Source organism: Corella eumyota, chromosome 5 (assembly GCF_963082875.1).
Source record: "Corella eumyota chromosome 5, kaCorEumy4.1, whole genome shotgun sequence".
NCBI lineage: Eukaryota > Metazoa > Chordata > Ascidiacea > Phlebobranchia > Corellidae > Corella > Corella eumyota.
In genome coordinates, this window is record NC_137494.1 from 4,320,904 (window position 1) to 4,340,626 (window position 19,723).

Here is a 19,723-nt window from a genome sequence, read left to right on the forward strand (position 1 = left end):
TATCAAAAATAAATTGGAGCGACATGATAGGTAAGTTGTCAAAACCCCCGATTTGTGACGTCACTTCTATAGCGTATATTACAAAAATACAAAGTTTACACCTGTATTTGACCACTTTCTAATATTTTGTTCACTTTTTTGAAGATATATCGTGGTTGGGTACGTTGTCTTCCACAAAATATCAAAAATAAATTGGAGCGACATGATAGGTAAGTTGTCAAAACTCCCGATTTGTGACGTCACTTCTACAGCGTATATTACGAAAATACAAAGTTTACACCTGCATTTAACCACTTTCTAATATTTTGTTCACTTTTTTGAAGATATATGGTGGTTGGGTACGTTGTCCTCCACAAAATATCAAAAATAAATTGGAGCGACATGATAGGTAAGTTGTCAAAACCCCCGATTTGTGACGTCACTTCTATAGCGTATATTACGAAAATACAAAGTTTACACCTGTATTTGACCACTTTCTAATATTTTGTTCACTTTTTTGAAGATATGTCGTGGTTGGGTACGTTGTCCTCCACAAAATATCACAAATAAATTGGAGCGACATGATAGGTAAGTTGTCAAAACCCCCGATTTGTGACGTCACTTCTATAGCGTATATTACGAAAATACAAAGTTTACACCTGTATTTGACCACTTTCTAATATTTTGTTCACTTTTTTGAAGATATGTCGTAATTAAGTGCATTGTTCTTTACAAAATATCAAAAATAAATTGGAGCGACATGATAGGTAAGTTGTCAAAACCCCCGATTTGTGACGTCACTTCTACAGCGTATATTACGAAAATACAAAGTTTACACCTGTATTTGACCACTTTCTAATATTTTGTTCACTTTTTTGAAGATATGTCGTAATTAAGTACATTGTTCTTTACAAAATATTAAAATTAAATTGGAGCGACATGATAGGTAAGTTGTCAAAACCCCCGATTTGTGACGTCACTTCTATAGCGTATATTACGAAAATACAAAGTTTACACCTGTATTTGACCACTTTCTAATATTTTGTTCACTTTTTTGAAGATATGTCGTAATTAAGTACATTGTTTTTTACAAATATTAAAATTAAATTGGAGCGACATGATAGGTAAGTTGTCAAAACCCCCGATTTGTGACGTCACTTCTATAGCGTATATTACGAAAATACAAAGTTTACACCTGTATTTGACCACTTTCTAATATTTTGTTCACTTTTTTGAAGATATTTTGTAATTAAGTGCATTGTTCTTTACAAAATATCAAAAATAAATTGGAGCGACATGATAGGTAAGTTGTCAAAACCCCCGATTTGTGACGTCACTTCTACAGCGTATATTACGAAAATACAAAGTTTACACCTGATTTGACCACTTTCTAATATTTTGTTCACTTTTTTGAAGATATGTCGTAATTAGGTGCTTTGTTCTTTACAAAATATCAAAAATAAATTGGAGCGACATGATAGGTAAGTTGTCAAAACCCCCGATTTGTGACGTCACTTCTATAGCGTATATTACGAAAATACAAAGTTTACACCTGTATTTGACCACTTTCTAATATTTTGTTCACTTTTTTGAAGATATGTCGTGGTTGGGTACGTTGTCCTCCACAAAATATCAAAAATAAATTGGAGCGACATGATAGGTAAGTTGTCAAAACCCCCGATTTGTGACGTCACTTCTATAGCGTATATTACGAAAATACAAAGTTTACACCTGTATTTGACCACTTTCTAATATTTTGTTCACTTTTTTGAAGATATGTCGTGGTTGGGTACGTTGTCCTCCACAAAATATCAAAAATAAATTGGAGCGACATGCTAGGTAAGTTGTCAAAACCCCCGATTTGTGACGTCACTTCTATAGCGTATATTACGAAAATACAAAGTTTACACATGCATTTAACCACTTTCTAATATTTTGTTCACTTTTTTGAAGATATGTCGTGGTTGGGTACGTTGTTCTTTACAAAATATCAAAAATAAATTGGAGCGACATGATAGGTAAGTTGTCAAAACCCCCGATTTGTGACGTCAGTAATAACACGTAAATTAGTTCAGTACAAAAGTTTACTCCTGCTTTTAACAATTTTTCAATGTTTTGTTTAATTTTATTTTAATATTAAAGTGTTAAGATCCTTGTCAACTTATTCTATATTAGGTTTGATTTGAATTTGTTCCCTTTAAAGGGGCTATTTTACCTCGTTATTTTTTGTTTTGTACGATTATAAAATATTTGGAATCACTATTTTTTATAATTATCCGCCCAAGGAAAATTCTCTGCTACTCTCTGCCAGCTCTCTGGCAGAAAGGCGGTGGTGACTAAGCAGCTACGAGAACCAACCTGACAATACTTTGTTAGTCATTTTAAGGGTGCTGTAATATTATTTGTTAAGTAGAACAGTTTTAACATTTTACCCAAGTTTATGCAGATATGAATATTTTGAGAGTTTTTCTTTTGATTGGCTTGTCTATTTTTCAAGCTGGTAAATATTTAATAATTAATCACAACTAATTTTCTTTAATATTTTGCTAACAGTCAGACAGTATAACAATGATAAAAGAAAAAAATAATTTTGCCATAACTGCTTTCTTTCAGTGTCTAATAACCTAGAGTTTGTTAAGCTAATTTATTAATTTTAAGGGGGAGGTTTGAACTCAAAAATATAAATAACCAATTTACCTTATTAAAATTTCTTTAATCTACAACTAAATTGTTGTGGGTAATTTAATTTATTTAGTTTTTTTTTACTGTGACTCTATTACCTAATGTTAAACTTCGCAAAAATTAATTAAAAATGTGTGCAAATACAGTAATGACTGGCCTTCTCCAAACAGATAGCTAGTTTTTTTAAATCAAAGTTCTGTTCAGTTTGTATATATACAAACTATAAATTTGTTTTTTGACATCGCCTTAAGTTTGTTTTTTGACATTTTTTGTAAAGAGATTATCATAGATTTAATTTTACAAACCTTTGTTAATTAAAGTCAACTAGATTATTTAATATCGAGTTTTTAAGAGTGTAAACCTTACTGCCTCTAGGCTGTAGTGCTGTTGGGTAAGGTACTTTAGATGGTATAGACTCACACTGAGCCATATACCAATCGGCAAATTAATCAGTGAAACAAATGTTACTTCTGTTAGGGCCATAATGTTAGCTCTTCCAGATTGATAATAAAGAAATAAGCCTATAAAAAAATCATAAAAATATTTTGCTTTGTTTATATTACAGATTCACAAAGATTTTTAAATGATGAATTATTACTTTCATCATTTCCATATCAGGCTACGAACTCAAGTGTTACAGCAAGTGTAAATGTTTCTATGCCATTTCCATCTTCTCTTATTTGGTCAATTAATGGGGTATACCGTTTAATTGTTACTTAAAAGTACATAAATAAAATTTATTTTTGTTGACAATATTAAAACTTATATATTTTTGCATTACCTTAATTATGTAATACACTTTATCTATTGTAGAATAATAAAACAATCATAGTGTACATAACAAAATTTAGGTTAAGCATCCATTAAATCATGTTATTCCTTTTTACTTAACTCTACCCCCATTTTCTTTTACTTGAGTAACATTTTAAACCAAACACCAACACAGAAAAAAAAGTATATATAAAATATAACAAATTACACACCATACACAAAAAATACAAAACTTGGATTACTTTAAGTATGAGAAAGAATTTGCGAAGCTTGTAGAGTATGAGAGAGAGTAGGCAAGGACAGTAGAATAAGGAACCATAAAGTATAAAAAAGAACAGCAAAGTACAACAGTTGATTTCAGTTGTAAAAATAGAACTGTTCGACATTAAATGAGATAAATAATATACATCGGGTATAAAACTGATACATTTTAAGATAGTGAATTTAAATAAAAGTGTTGTGAGTTTGCTTAAAATCCAGATTGGGTAATCTGCAAATTAAATTGTTAATTAGCAGCAAGGACTGTATGTTATTTTACTTTGCAAACACTATTTGTTGTTTTTCTTGTAACGTCATTTTTATTTTTTTTTCCTGTAACCAATATGACATCCGCCTAAATAATCGAAAACATGTTGGCTAAATGAATATTTGCCTGAATACTAAAGTTTGAAAAATTACATCTTTCTAAAACTTAATTCAATATGTTTTTGAAAGTTAAAGTGCTTTTACCAAATAAAGGTTAGGGTAAGTTAGGGTTAATAAAATATGTCCTGTCGGCTTTTGGGGCATATAGACCATAAATAAAAGAGATTAAAATACAAAACAGAACCATAAAAAAAGGAGATAATTAGACAGGACTGATAGTACAAGAGAAAATTAGGCAGTACCCTAAAGTAGGAGAGAGAACTAATTAGGACTGCAAAGTAAGAAAGTAAATAGCTAAGACCGAAAAGGGTAATAGTGTTTCTAAGAACTGTAAACTATACATGACCAAAAATTGCTTTGCAAGTTCGCTAATTGGGTAAAAAATTATTTTTTAAGTTTGATTTATAAAGATTTAAGTTTGATTTATAAAGCAGATTATAATTTTTAAAGTTGAAAGTTTAAAATTTTCTAAATTAAAACTAACTTTTTAAAACTAAAACTATTTTTTATTTATGTGTTATACAACTCTGTGTTATATCTACAATATATGCTTTTATGGGTTATTTTTATGTTCTAACTGTCATGCATGTAAATATTGTATTTTTAAATATTAGAACAAACTTTGTATTATTAAACAGATAATATTGTACCGAGAATATTTTACCTAAAATATATTTTAATTTAAAAAAAAAGCTTATTTAAAAGTTTAGATATTTCATGACAAAACATTATAATTATCCAATTTATATATTATATTTATATACTTTTTTTATTAAAAGATTAGTGTTGGAACTATTGCAAACATTAACATGGGTGGTAATGTTACTATTACAGATGATCCCAATAACAATTTGAATGAGCGCTCACAAATAGGGTTAATTATTAATTTTCTATTATTGGTTAAATTACATTTAATTAATTTTCAACTGTGTACATTTTTTTTGTATGTATCTTTATCCTCGATGTGGGAGGGTCGAACACGCGACCTCAAGGGCGCTACAGCATGAGAGCAGTGGGGATTAAACCCAGGACCACATAGTGCTTTAGCAAGTGTTCTTACCACGCTGCCGGTTTTTACATATATATTATTGGGTATTATTGCTAATAAACGAGTAAGCTAGACAATTAAGCTGTTTTGTATTCACATTAATTTTATTTAAAATTATGTTTTAGTGTAGAAACAATTAATGTTGATGCAAGTGGAACAAAAAATATTACATCCTATTTTCTTGTTCAGTATTTAAATTCATCGGATTTAGTTGTTGCTGTTAGTGGAGGATCATCTTTTTTAAATGCAAATCTAAGTGTTGTTGGTATTTTAATTAATATTTTAATTATTTATCTTGGTAGGTCTTAATTTTGTTTTGATATATAAAATTTTTAGCTATTGTGGTACAAGTAGTGGATAAAGATTTAGAAATAGATTATTTAAATGGGTGCCAGTCAATCCGTACTCGGGTTTGTGTGTCCAAAACATTCGTACTCGAAACTTTTTCGCCTTTTGGACCATCTTATAAGCCTCTGTATTAAAAGGCGATCTGTACTTGGGCTATTTACATTTAATGTGAATAATATGTGTCGCAAGTTATTATTCATATCTCTTAAACAAATAAAAAAATGGATATAGGCGTTAGTATTGAATTATTGTGCTGTTGACATCATTTTTATCAGCTGTTTTTTTAACCATTATCGCAACGATTTCCAGTCGATCCGTACTCGAGTTCAAGTCGATCCGTAGGTGCAGTACCCTTTGTGCATATATGTGACGAATCGGTTTATTAAATATGGTTTATCTTAGTAGTAATATGCAACAAGTACTTACAACTTGCAAACGATACATTGTATTGTAAATAATTTTAATACAATTCAAGTGTACCGTCACACACAACTTAGCATACGACCAAAGAGTGTGCGTGCACAATTTTAATTTACAACAATGTGATGATTAAATAATTTTGTTATTAAAATATATTGTGTTATTTGTTTTTTGTTATATTTATAAATTTTAAAAAAGTTTTATTTTGAAGTTACGTATTTACGTTTAAAACAAGGCAATGATTAATTCTCGAAACCGTGTTTTACGTAACTAAAAGCGTAGGTTATTAAATGTTGAAAATTTTAATTATACACCAAAGTAGCCCGAGTACAAATCGCCCGTTGATACTGCGGATTACAAGGGGGTCTAAAAGGCAAAAAGCTTCCGCAAAGAAATTTCAAATTTTCCGTTGTTTAGAGTACGGATCAACTACCAACCATTGCAACTAAAACAGACGTATGATAAGTGCGCATCGATCTAAGTACAGATCGAATCGCAACTATTTAAATAGAACAGCATTTTTTGTAAATTTAAAAATATTGTCATTCTTTGCGGGATATCAATATTTAAATTATTAGGTAGGTAGTTTTAAAGGGGACCAGAAGCTTAGGCCATGAGAAGCTTCGGCCAGAAGGTTCGGCCTGCAAAAAACGCGGGGGGTCGGTGACGAAATCGCCGCGTAAAATGTCACTTTAAGACCATATTTTACCGATATTCAAAACAAACTTTGACAAAAAGTATTATACATAAAAAAATTTAAAAAGTTGTTACGAAAAATGTATATGTTAGTTTTTAGAATATTTTTTTTTTTAAATTTTTGTTTCAAAAATGTATTTTTAAAACGGATTAAAGACGGGCGCTTATGGCCTGCACGCGTTTTTTGCAGGCCGAACCGTTTGGCAACCGTTTTAAAGATATAACTGTTGAAGTTAAAAAATTTCAAATAAGGTAATTTTTGACGATCGTGAGTAAAATCTCTTGTGACATCATTGTTTGACCGGCAGCATGGTGTAGTGGTAAGAACACTTGCAACACCACACATAAGGTCGTGGGTTCGATCCCCACTGATCTCATGCTGTAGCGCCCTTGAGTAAGGTGCTATGTGGTGACACTTTTTCTTCTTAAAATCGTAAACTATTTTAAAAATATGTGTTCTATGAAAAGTTAGCTTCCTATTTCCCACTTTACTACTCCTTGATGACGGTCTGTCATTTTTTTAAGCTTATGTTTAGTGCTGTTTTAAAATATTAATACAAATTTTAACTACCTTTTTAATGACAACCAATCCAAATTAAGATAAAAATACACAAATATTTAGATTTCTGGTTAACTTGTTTAATATTTTTTTTTGTGTTTAAGATTGTCCCACCTCTTTACCTCAAGGTTTAAATGTTAATGTTAGTTTTGTTGGTGGAGCTGTTTATAATAGCCAAGGCGAATTTACATGTGCAAATGGTGCCTTGTTCGACTTAAGTAATAATCCTGTGTCTTCTGCTTTTACAACTTGTCAAGCTGATGCTACATGGACCAATCAGGATAATAGAGCCTGTTTAGGTTGGTTTGTTAAAAAAATCTATTTAATATTTGTTTTGGCTGAATTTAATTGTTAAAAAGTTGTTTGTAAAATATTGTTTAAACATTATGTCAATGAAAAATTGTGCAAAACATTATGTCAAAAGTTTTTTTAAAAAATTTATATATACTTTTAAGTTTGTGGATTTCTTACAATTTTTTTTGTGTTTTATTGTACTAACTAACAAAGGTATTTATTTTGTATTAAACTTGTTGTAACTAAAAAGTTATAGTTTGCATAGCCAATTTTTTTTTTTTTGTATTATACTTAAAGTGGAGGCAGAAAATTCAGTGAGTTGAGCTCTAATTTAGAAGATTTTGCATGTTTTCTTTTGTGATTTTTTAGATTTAGTTAATAGTTTTTCCCAATTTAAATGTTTAAAAAATGTTAAGTACTAAAGTAAATAAAACAAATGTACAATTAAAACACTCAATTTTACTGTTTTATTATTTAAAACTTGTAAAATTACATTACAAATTCTTGCATATGAATTTAGGTTTTAATTTTTTTAATAGCATCCACTACTAATGATTCAACTACTGGTTCAACAGATTTGTTTTCTTCTACTTCTGGTGGTATGTAATACTTGTGAATTTTTTAATATTGTTTTTTATCTAAAATTTGTCTTTAAAATGTAGGGCAACTTTTACTATAGCATTCAAACAACAAAAACAGTTAAAATATATGTAGTTAAGTTAATTGAGAACAATTGTTAGTATTAAATTGGGATTATATTCTTATTTTGTAATATATGTACTAGCTTTTTGAAAATGAGTTTATATATTTTTTTATAGAAATTATATTGAGAAATTTTAATTATACCAATATTTATATTAAATAATTTAGTTTCTTGTTTAAAAAGGTAATCACACGTTAAGTATTGAATTTAAAATTTAACAAAATAACTAGTTTTTTCTACAATTACCAATTTTGTAATTTTTATTTAACCTATCTCTTACCACAAAAAAATATTGTAAACCTACTGTTACTAATTTTATTTTTGTTGGGGTTTTGTAGAAATGAATATTTTACCTTTATTGTTGTTTTTTTTTATAATCTAGTAATTTATTCAACTACAACTAGCAATACAGCTCAAAATAGTGGTATGTTTATGGCATGTTAAAAAATAACCAGTGCTGTCAATATGCAAAAAATTTAATATTTATCTTCACTATAACTATAAGTGTTATTCACCGGTTATTTTTATAAAATAGTATTTGACTAAACAACAGTTGTAATTAACAGCAACACAACACCAAATTCTTTTTTTATTGGTAAACCAATAGACCAAATGATTGTTAAATATAACAAGTTGTCAGAATTCGATTTCTAAGAGATAATATATATATATGATAAACTATTTATTTATGGTTAAATTAAGTAGTTGATTCAACCATGAATGACACCACAAGAGAGTTTACACCTAATACTACACAGAAAAGTGGTATAATTTTGCACAAAATTAGTAACACATTAATTTAACCAGTTATTAATTGCTGCAGAATGTTAATAATAATTATAACAAAGCCCTACTTTTTGTAACTTTTGGTTTTTCATATTTAATTCTTCTGGTCTTGTAATACTAACTATCACAATTAGTGATGTAACTGTATGCACTTTAAGGTATCAGATGCTACTTGCATATAAAAAGTTTTATCGGCTTGGCTTTAAACAAAAAAAAATGGCAGCGCAATTCTTTTACCCACAGCATTTATTTTAGTTAGAAAATTTAAATTTATATGTATTTGTGTTTAAGTAAAATTCTTTGTAACAAAATAGTATTATTTTATTAACTTAAAACTTTAATTTTGGTATATTAGTTAAACTTAAATTTGTAAAAAAATTTGTTTTATTGTTTTATTGTTTTTACTCAGCAACAGTGCCAACTGCATCTAATTCTGGCAATGTCAGCAGCACAGAACCTAGCAGTAGCAGGGGTATGTTAATTAAATTCGTTAGAAAAAGGAAAAAACAATTTAGTTATAGAAAATCAAGATTGTAAAAAAGTTTTTGTTATTTTTAATTTATTAAATTGTGCATGAAAATTGGTTTACTTTATATTTTTTATTTACAAAAAAATGTCTTTTTGACTAAGTTGTGATGGATATTACATTGTTAAATTGTTTAAATAAGCATTTTTATACTTGATAGATTAAATGAAAAATAAGAGACTGCAAATGCAAACATAGGGTACATGTGTTTGGTTTAAGTAACTGTGTACAAGTAGGATTCTTTAAGTAACTGTGTAGAAGTATTCTTTAAGTAACTGTGTTCTTTAAGTAACTGTGTAGAAGTAGGATTCTTTCTATTCTACCTTATATAAAAATGTATCGTAAATTATATATAAATTTAAAACTTACTTGGTTTTTATGCACTTGGTGTTTACATGCTTCAAAATTGATGAAGTACGGCCATTTAAGGCTGCTAACCTGGTTCTTATTTTTAAACATTGCATAATTTGCAGAGGAAAGTGTGTGTAATTGTTCTAAAGTAAACTTTTTTTAAAGTTGATGTAATTTGTGGTTAAAAGATCTTGTTTACTTTGACTTAGATTATCATATATTAAACAATAAGTTTCACTTTAATTTTTTTAGCAGAAACCATGACTACCCTACCTATTGTTATTACACTCGATCCTAGATCAGGTAACACTTTATTAGGGTTTAATTTGAAAAAAAAACACTTGAATTACATGCAAATTGCAATCAAAAAATAATTTTCACTGCACGAAATAAATATGTTATAATTATACACTTTAATTTAGAATTTTGTTATTAAGAGATGTATAGCTATTTGTGTTTAAAAAAATTGGGTCAATAAATTAAACCACGTTGTTTTAGTTTATTTTTGCTAAGTATGGATAAAAGCTCTATAAAAATTGTTTTTTAGGTTTAATAATAATTGATAAATAATTTAAATTTACTTAGCTGAACACTTAAAAATATTAATCTTTGTGACAAGTTTATAATGCAAAGGTTTGTTTTATCTTTTTTTTTAAATTCTTTCGATGTTTAAAATATATTTTATAATTTTATTGAAAAAAAATGCTAAAAAGGATTTTGTTGATTATAATTAATTTTTTAAGGTAATTCTCATAAAGTAATTGTATTGTTATTTTATAAACCAATTAGAATAGCTTTATTTTAGTAATTAAAAATATTAAACTAATTTAAGTGGGGTTATTTCCTACTAACTAATTTTTTTTATTGCCCCATTTTATTTATAATTTCTTATGCAATTTAAATTGTAATTTTTTTTATTATACCCTTGCATGCATAACATTTTTATTACTTACAACAAATTTTTTAAACAAATGTCTTCACAGGTAATTCAAGTTGTGATACTGGATGTAAAGTTGGAATAGCAGTAGGAGTGCCTTGTGGAATTTTCATTATTTGTTTGGTTGTTTTTATTAAATGGCCGGGAGCAGCATGTTGTTTAGAAACCAATTTTATTGAATTTAGAAAGAAATTATGTTGTGAAGGTGTGTATTTAGTATATATATACCATTAAAAACATTAGATTGTTTTAATGTCTTACTATTTTGTTTATTTTTTTAAAGTACATTAGCTGATTATTACACTTTTAATGCATCATGTTTAAATATATTTACATTTTTTCAGTAGTAAAACTTTAAAATAGAGAAACTACTATTTGTAATTGCTGCATATAAACTGTAGTTCTTTATATTATTTTTTAAGTGATTTTTTTATTTGTAATTTGCATGAAAACTAATCAAAATAAGTTACATCACCCTTTTCCTTAAACTAATCACTACATGTCATGCTGAACATGTTATATTTTAGTTTTTTGGTTAACCATGTTAGGTGGCCTTATATTAATAATTTAACCCAATCACAGATAGTTCAAAAAATAATGGGAAAATATCTCCAGGTGAAGATACAGAAATGATATAACTTTAAAAAGGTTTGTTGTGCATTAATATAGGAGGTTTTACTAATATCACTTTTTTGTGTTTTTAGATTTTTTGTACTTGTGTGTAATTAATGTTATTGTTATGTTCAAGGAAAAGGGTGTGGCAAATATTAATTTTTTTTTTGGTCAGATTTTTCTAAAAACAATTTTCATACAAATTGTCTAAAAGTATAATCTTAAAATTATTAAATAATGTTGTGTCCTTGATTTAGTTGTTTATAATTAGCAACTTTGTTCATATTTATCATTTTTACAAAAACCTAAAAAAAAACAGTTTCAATTTTTTTTGAATTGCTTGAGGTGTATACCACAATCAATAACTTATACTTTAATTTTCACCAGATTAATCAATTTCTTGTCCGTCCTGTAAAAAGGTGGGTTTTCATTATTGCATTTTTTAATTATAATTGTTGCTAAGTCTTCGTTATTTAGTAAACAAATTTTCTTTAATTGATTTGGTTCAAAACTGAAAATGTTTTGTAGATCTTCATTCTCATTTAATTTTTGCTTAAAAGAAGTATAAAAAAATTAATAAATGTTTGTTTTGGGTAGATGAAGAAGAACAAAATGATGAGAATTCTTGTGAATTCTTGGAAACTAATTCCCCAGAAAATAAAAACACAAAAAATAATACATCGACAGAACCAGTTTAAGTAACTATACACACAAAATTAAATCCAGTTCTTAAAAGTAAATAAATATTTTTAACAAAACTTTTTTCCAAAACAGTCATTTTATACCAGCATGGAATTTAAACCTTTTTGAATATTTTTGAATATTTTAACTCTAGATTTTGAGTATTATTACTGTTATGCTAAGTATATTTTTGAATACTCTCTGGTTTATGTAGAAATTTCTTTATTTTATGCTATAGTATGCCTAATTTTAAATCTATAAAACTATATATTAATGCTTATATTTTTGTTGTATTTAAAAATGTAGTTGATTTTAATAATTTGTTTTATTTTTTTATTTTTAATTCTTTTAAAGAATTTCTTTATTTAATTTAAGTTTTTTTGTCTTAAATAATTATCTTCAATGTGGAAATTGGTTTGTGTTGTTTATTATCTTCCTTATCTGGTTGCATATTTAATTTCTGGTTCTGGGTTTAAATAATAACTGATTAAAATTTATATAAATTAACATTGGTATTTTAAGATTATTCCTCAAGGTATATGCACCTTCTTTATTATTATATGCATGCAATAATTTAATTATTATAAAATATTCAAAGTTCAAAATTGTCAATTTAAATTATAATAAAGTAATTGCACAACCAATATATGGATATATATTTTTTGAAAGGCAAACAGTATTTATAAAACATGGTCAAAGTTGTTCTTATTAAGAAATTACTAACAAGCTTTTGTTTATCATGTCAATATTATAGTGTGTTGTGCCTATAATTACATCACATCATTTAAGGAAATTAATTTTCAACTATCATAAACAAACTAACACAACGTGTTATAAATAAACTGTAGAACCATATAAATTACAAAAGGAAATGGTAGTATTATGTCATTAATAATACTTGCATTGTGCTAACAATATATTGATGTTTTAACAGTTTTAAATAAATAACAAAATTTTAAAGCTTAATTTTGCATTGGTATAAAGTTTACATAAATTACGCATATATTATTTATTATGCAAGGGGCATTATGTTCTTGTTTTTGTATAATATATTTTACTCTTTATGTACTTTATTAAGTATATTGTAATCAGGCCATTGTCTTGGTATTTTACTTCCGTGTATTTCAACATAAGCTATTAATATGATTCGCTATCACTTTACACAATAATGTCACGTCACTTTTTTTACGAAACTAGGCAGCGAAAAAGTTACTACGTCAGTCAATAAAAAGGACGAACTATCGATTTGTGAAATTTCAATTCCTGTTTTTTGTCTACTTAGTATGCTTTGTAAACAACAAAACGAAAGTCAACACCATTTCGAAGAAATACCGTTTGTTAAGTTTTATAGTGGGTAATAAACTTAGCAAAGCGGTTTTAATGCGGCATTTGGTATTTTTTGTACAAAGACATGTGGTAGATACATAAAATATTCTTTTAATGATACTGTTTGATTAAGATTAAAAATTAAATTATCATTGTTTAATTTTCAACGATTTATTTTTTTGGCCAATTCACTTTTATAAATAAAAGAAAGAACTGGGTAATATAAATTTACAACAAAAAATCTTTGAAAGTTGCAACTTTAACGCTTCTAACGAAATGTGTAACTTGATACGAAGTTTATTATTTCGAAAGAACCACCAGACCATTGTTTTAAAGCCAGACAAAACAAACTTGTCCGGACAAAGTCTGTTTACTTGATCATAGTCAATGTTTAAACAAAAGGGGTTTATTCTTGTAGCCTAGCAACAAAAATAAGAATTGTAAATATAACGGTTGTTTTTAATATTTGCATGACCAACAAAAATTGTATAGCCGACAAAACACCCAAAGCGCTTAAATTTGTTTTAAAAGTTTTTCTCAATGTGTTTATACAATAGGAATTTATAGTATTTAAATGAGGCCCAAGGTTTAAACAACTCCTGAAATTCCCAAGGTCTATTTTAGTATCGAAGGTTACTAATACACACACACAACACAATATTGGCTTTTGGGTTTCTATAGGACCACTTCGTAGTTGAAATAACAATGATTCAATATCTATAAGAAGTGGGGGTTACCTATCTGCTAAACGAATATGCAATATTTCTTTTATTAATAGTGTTTTTATTATTGGTTATATATTTTAAAAGCTTTGTTTGTTTATAAATTGACTAATTAAGTGTGGGATCATACTTCATAAGCGTCATATCCTCTCAGTAAGATTGATATCCTGGTATTAGTTACCACAAGCTGCTAAATGCTTATATATGTTGTGTAGAAAAATATTCTTAGTGATGCAACCAATTGTTTAAATAAATATTCAACTAAAAATAATAAATCATTGGCAGGGCCACAAACAAAATATTTGGAAAAGCCCCCGTGTTTTGCGTGAGCGCATATAAGCAATGTTTGAATTTTACATGCTGCAATAGTTATTTATACCCTGTTAAAAATAACCGCCACACCCTGATCACGTGATTTATACCAGTCTTATTCCTACTCCAAGGCGACACCTAGAACTGATACAATTTAGCTTTGAACTTTAACAAAATATCATACGCATTTAAGATTATTTATTAATTACAACCACTACTAAAACTTCGAATTTCTATAATATATGGACTAATATCTAGCGACTTTTTGGTAAATATATTGTAGAAAAACGCTTGCATATAAATTTTGTTTATATCAACGTAGAAATCTATATTTTTATATATATACCTAGGTGGACCAATTAATTTGTAGCTTATTTTGTATAATTCCATATAAGCTTACTTTTAACTTTCATAAGAAAATAGTTTTAACTCGGCACTTGTTTATCAACTTCACGGTATATATTTAAATTCTCTTTCACGTGTAAACCCTGTTCTTAGTAGCGCCTTTATTATTTTTAAAATTTTTTCGGCTTTACGTTAATTGCAAACGTTTTTATTCTTTAAACAAACAGTAAACTTAAGCGAAAAGGATTACATTAGAAAAAAGAATAAATGGTTAATGAAAATTATGACTTGGGTAAAAGAGAACGATCCTGGTGCAACTCTTATTCCATTTTCAGGAGTTTTCAAACAAAGGTATTTGGATATGGATGTAAGTGAGAGAGAAGCCTTGGTAAAAGAATCTGAAGGAAAAGCAAACTCTACGTTGACCAAAATTATCGTTAATGGATTTAAAGGTCTCGGCCTTCAATACTTCTTCACAGCCGAAGAAGACGAAGTCAGAGCTTGGTCAATAAAATCCAGAATGTTGGCACCTTAAGCAGCTGGAATAATTCACATGGATTTTGAGAAAGGATTTATCATGGCCGAGGTTATGAAATTTGATGATTTTAAGGAAAACGGATCAGAGGCAGCAACAAAAAGTGCAGAAAAGTACCGGCAGCAGGGAAGAAATTACATTGTTGAAGACGACGACATAATCTTCTTTAAGTTTAACACGCCTAGTCAACTAAAAAAATAAATAATATATTTTAAGATTGTCGTACGATCATTTAGCTGCTGTTTAGTAATTGGACTTTACAGAGGTCGTTTTAACCAAAAACATTGTTTAAAAAAATATGAATAATCATACAAGGTAGTGGATCTTAAACTAGTTGGTGTCTGAGTAAATAGGTTTACACATATAACTAATTAAGCGCGTATTTGGAAATTTCCATTTAGGTAATTGCTACAGTTTCAACCTTCTAATACGTTAGTTATTAAGTTTAAATTAGTTTCAAAAATTGCATTACATGTATACAAAAAAAACGAGTTTTTTTTCGAAAAATTGTTTTTCTTTGTTTTGCCTCTTACATTGCGGTAACATACTTTTAATTTTCAAAACCTTTTATTCAAGTAGTAAAACTTTTCCAAATTTCGATGTAGGAATGCCGACTTATAACTTAAACACAGGTGTAGTTTTTGTCACGACGATCAGTCTTAAGTCGACATAGGCATTTCGGGATATTATTAATAATAAATACCCGATTATTTTTCTGCCGAATGGTTTTAGTTCGGCAAAATGTCGTACCGCTTATAGCGTCTTATTTTAACGAATGAAAGCAGTGGGGATCAATACCTGGACTTACAGAACTTAATTTTTCATGGTTACCACTAATATTGATACTAAACATTAATAAAGTAAGGTTGCTTAGCACCGAATTGCAAGATTAATACACCAACAGCAAATCGCTCTTCCAACTCTTTTCCAACCGACAAGGAGAAAACTATGTAATGGTGAAAGATCAACAAACCACAAATTAAAAGTTAAATCTAAAATAAAAAAAATAAGTTTTAATCAAGGTTCTTATACGAAAGTAAATTTAAAAAGGAATACCGTTGTAAAAGTTTACTTTTATAGATATGAATCAATTTTTTAGAATAAAAAAAATGAAATATTACCTGAAAACGCTCCTCCAAACATATTTAAATTTGTTATTTTTTCACAAATAATAACTAGTGAATCGTAAAAAACAAACCAATTCACTTAAAATTTAACCTAGTCTTTTTTCATATTTTTCTTTCTTTTCACATCTACAATCTGTTCTTAGCAAAAAATTAAACTTAGTGGTGAAAGTTAAAGGGTTGTTTTCTATGTTTGCACAAATTTTTAGTAAGAAGTTCAGCTTCAATTCGCCAATGTTGAAAGCTTCCTAGGTACAATTTATCCTTTGTAATAAATAAACAAAATTATTACTGTAAATAGTTTGAATATGTTGAATATAAAGATAGACCTAAATGAAGTTAATTTTTACCTTTTTTGCAAATCTGAAGCCAACAGCATCTGTTGTTCTATTTTCTACACAAAAATGTGTTTCTTGGCAGAAATTTCACATTTGCCAAAAAATTTACTTAACTAGGAAGATTTTAAAAGGTTAGATTGTACAGGTAAACTAACAAAATTTATTTTTAAACACCTAAATGTCTTTAATTAATATAAGTTTTAGTCTATTCATTAGCAATTCCAATTAGTATTGGGCATCCAAAAATCTTGGAAGGTGATATGCTTTTAACTGATTTATCTTCAAGCTAAAAAATAAATGCACTTTAATAAAAAATACATTATAAATACAAATGTTACATTGGTAGCAAATGTTATTATTAATAATTAAAATCAAGTATTTAAAAACTACAAATTATAACGAAGTGCAACTTTTTTTTGTATTTTATTTTCTTGTCTGTAATTTAAAATAAAATTTATTTAGTTAAGTATTTTTAATATTTGTTAACAGCACCCTAAATTTACAAATTAAAAAAACAACATTTGAATTACCTTGTTTAAGTTGTTTCTTATTAGTTATAGGGGTCCATATAATGGATTCTTTTTAGAGTTTTCTAATAATAAAAACATGGTTATATGCTTTAGAACATTTTGAGAGATTTGTTTGAACATTTCTTAATTTGCTTACAACATTTGGTTACCGGCAGCGTGGTGTAGTGGTAAGAACACTTGCTACACTACCATGAGGTCGTAGGTTCAATCCCCACTGCTCTCATGCTGCAGCGCCCTCGAGTGAGGTGCTTTAAACGGTATGAACTCCTACTGAGCCAACACTTAATCAACAGCATAATTACCGGGCAATTATATTCTATAATATTCCAAACTGCTAAAGGCAACTTGAGACTGGGTCGGAGTAACAGTTGTCACTCTATGTTTAAGTCGCACATTCAACTTTCCCACATCGAGGATAAAGATACATACAAAAAAAAACATGCAAATTTTGATTTATTTGTTACCAATAAACCAAATAAAGATTTAAGAATAAAATTCTACATGGAATAATTATAAATCTTTTAAAAAACTGTCAAAATGACTACATTATTTAAATATAAACCTTTTTAATTTTTTAAAGTATGTTTTTTAAGAATAATTTTAAGCAAATTATCCTTGAAGTGAGCTGTTGTTGTTTTGTAAAGAATCTTTGTGTGCAATCACCTTCGTTCGATGATTTTTACCTTTTAAATAAAAAATTGAAAAAAATTCCTATAAATTGTGCTAAAATTTTAAATTTAAAAAAATTATTTGTGTACTAAAATTTGTTATCCATTTAGCTTTAAACTATATCATATATTAAAATTACCTTCTTTTACATTGTGTGCCTCCTGTCTTTTATTTTTTTCTTAAACACAAAACAAAAATTTACTTTCACTGACAATATGACATTTTGAAATTTAGTTTGATAGTTTAAGTAAATAAAAAAATAACTATGAAAACAAAATTTTAAAAACTTACTTTTCTTATACTGTTTATTTTTCCTGTAAAATTGAATGGCAAAAAGTACCAACATAAAGAGGGCGAAGCCTCCAATAGAGCAAGCTATAATGACTATTGTAGGATCAAATGCTTCAGGTGCCTTTGTAGTGGTTGACTTTGTTGTTGTTGACTTTGTTGTTTTTGTAACAGTTGTCTTTTCTTGGGATGTTGTCACTACTACATTCGACTGAGATGTGGTTTCCAGGTTACTGGTACTGGAAATAGTAGAGTCTGGCAGCAATGTAGTTGATATAGCTGGTGATTGTGCTGTGTCTGGTGCAGAACTGGTGTCCATACCTGTTGTAGTTACCTCTTGAGTGGTGGTTACTTCAGCTGGGATTTTTGAATAATTATGAAAACTCTTAAGTTTAGTGTGCTCTTACAATAAGAGATTAACAACATGCCTATTTATTACCTGTTAACCTTAACATTTTTGACTTGGTATCTATTAAATTCATAGTTGAATTTAAATGATCTAATCTTATTAGAAGCTCATTATCAGCTGATGTTAAATCATTTACTGTTAGAATAGTTGTAGTGGATGTATATATCCCAGGTACAGTAAAATCTGCTCTAAAATTTTAAAAACAAATTTTTTTTATATTACTATTGTAATGAGGCATTGTAAATAATTAAATTAATTTTATTAAATATAAACTAAATTTTACTCTGCTGCAAATCTTTTAGTTGTTTCAATGACATCTACATTAATAACTCCATAACTTTGACATTTAACGGTAAATTCTGAAACCTATTATTGATTAAACAGTTTTTAAAAATAAATTTTAGTTAAGAAAACACTTTTAAGCTGTATCTATGACAAAAAAAAAATGAAATTCAAGACATTTAAAAAAATAAGTTTTCTTTCAATTTTTTATAGTTTTTAAAATTTTTAAATATTTTTAATTTAAAAAATTTTACCAGAATACTTACATCATTGACATACCAATTAATTTCATAATAAAGATCAGTAAAATCTGTGACTGTTGCTGTTACATTAACACTTGAACCAATAATAATTAAAGGTTCGGATAATTCCAAATTTGATATTTCACTAGTAATGAAGCCAACAAAAAAAATTGTTGTTTTAAAAAACTACCCTAATATATATTTTATTAAAATGTTTTATATTTTAAGGGTAAACTTACAGTTTGTTACCAGTAATAGGGCATACACAAAATATTTCATTTTTTTAGCCTTTTAAAAACAATTATACTGAGTTCCTACTTTTTCTTTTATAATCAAAAATATTTTAATTTCTAAAAATGTATTAACTTCAAAAAATAATACCCTAAATACATTTCAATAAAATTCGACCTAAAATATATATTAAATGTTCTTTTAAACAAAATAACAATTAACTTTCATGAGCTAACTAATAAAAATTCAACTTTTTTAATTTATGTCTGATTTGTGTTTACCTAATGACATCTGCACACATTGCTTCAGTGCCTTAAGAGTTTATATTTATA

At 27.7% G+C, this 19,723-nt stretch overlaps 1 protein-coding gene and 1 pseudogene across 12 annotated transcripts; both read left to right on the top strand.

The window, feature by feature from the left end:
* The first annotated feature begins 2,295 nt into the window (after nucleotides 1–2,295).
* Nucleotides 2,296–13,293, top strand: LOC145753855 (uncharacterized). 12 transcript variants are annotated; one of them, XM_082570359.1, is made up of 14 exons: nucleotides 2,296–2,479; nucleotides 3,227–3,357; nucleotides 4,857–4,951; nucleotides 5,251–5,390; nucleotides 7,253–7,447; nucleotides 7,982–8,041; nucleotides 8,528–8,569; nucleotides 8,848–8,910; nucleotides 9,341–9,403; nucleotides 10,061–10,111; nucleotides 10,792–10,950; nucleotides 11,328–11,393; nucleotides 11,745–11,776; nucleotides 11,955–13,293. In XM_082570359.1, the coding sequence occupies exons 1-12, from the start codon at nucleotides 2,428–2,430 to the stop codon at nucleotides 11,381–11,383; spliced, it is 1,107 nt and encodes a 368-aa protein (XP_082426485.1). In that variant the 5' UTR covers nucleotides 2,296–2,427; the 3' UTR covers nucleotides 11,384–11,393; nucleotides 11,745–11,776; nucleotides 11,955–13,293. The 12 variants fall into 12 exon arrangements, with proteins under 12 accessions (XP_082426485.1, XP_082426487.1, XP_082426484.1 ...); XM_082570361.1 differs by lacking the exon at nucleotides 11,328–11,393 and having other exon boundaries at nucleotides 11,955–13,272; XM_082570358.1 differs by lacking the exons at nucleotides 11,328–11,393; nucleotides 11,745–11,776 and having other exon boundaries at nucleotides 10,064–10,111; nucleotides 11,955–13,274.
* A 347-nt stretch (nucleotides 13,294–13,640) lies between these two features.
* Nucleotides 13,641–15,602, top strand: LOC145752766 (obg-like ATPase 1 pseudogene; annotated as a pseudogene).
* The last annotated feature ends 4,121 nt before the right edge of the window (nucleotides 15,603–19,723 follow it).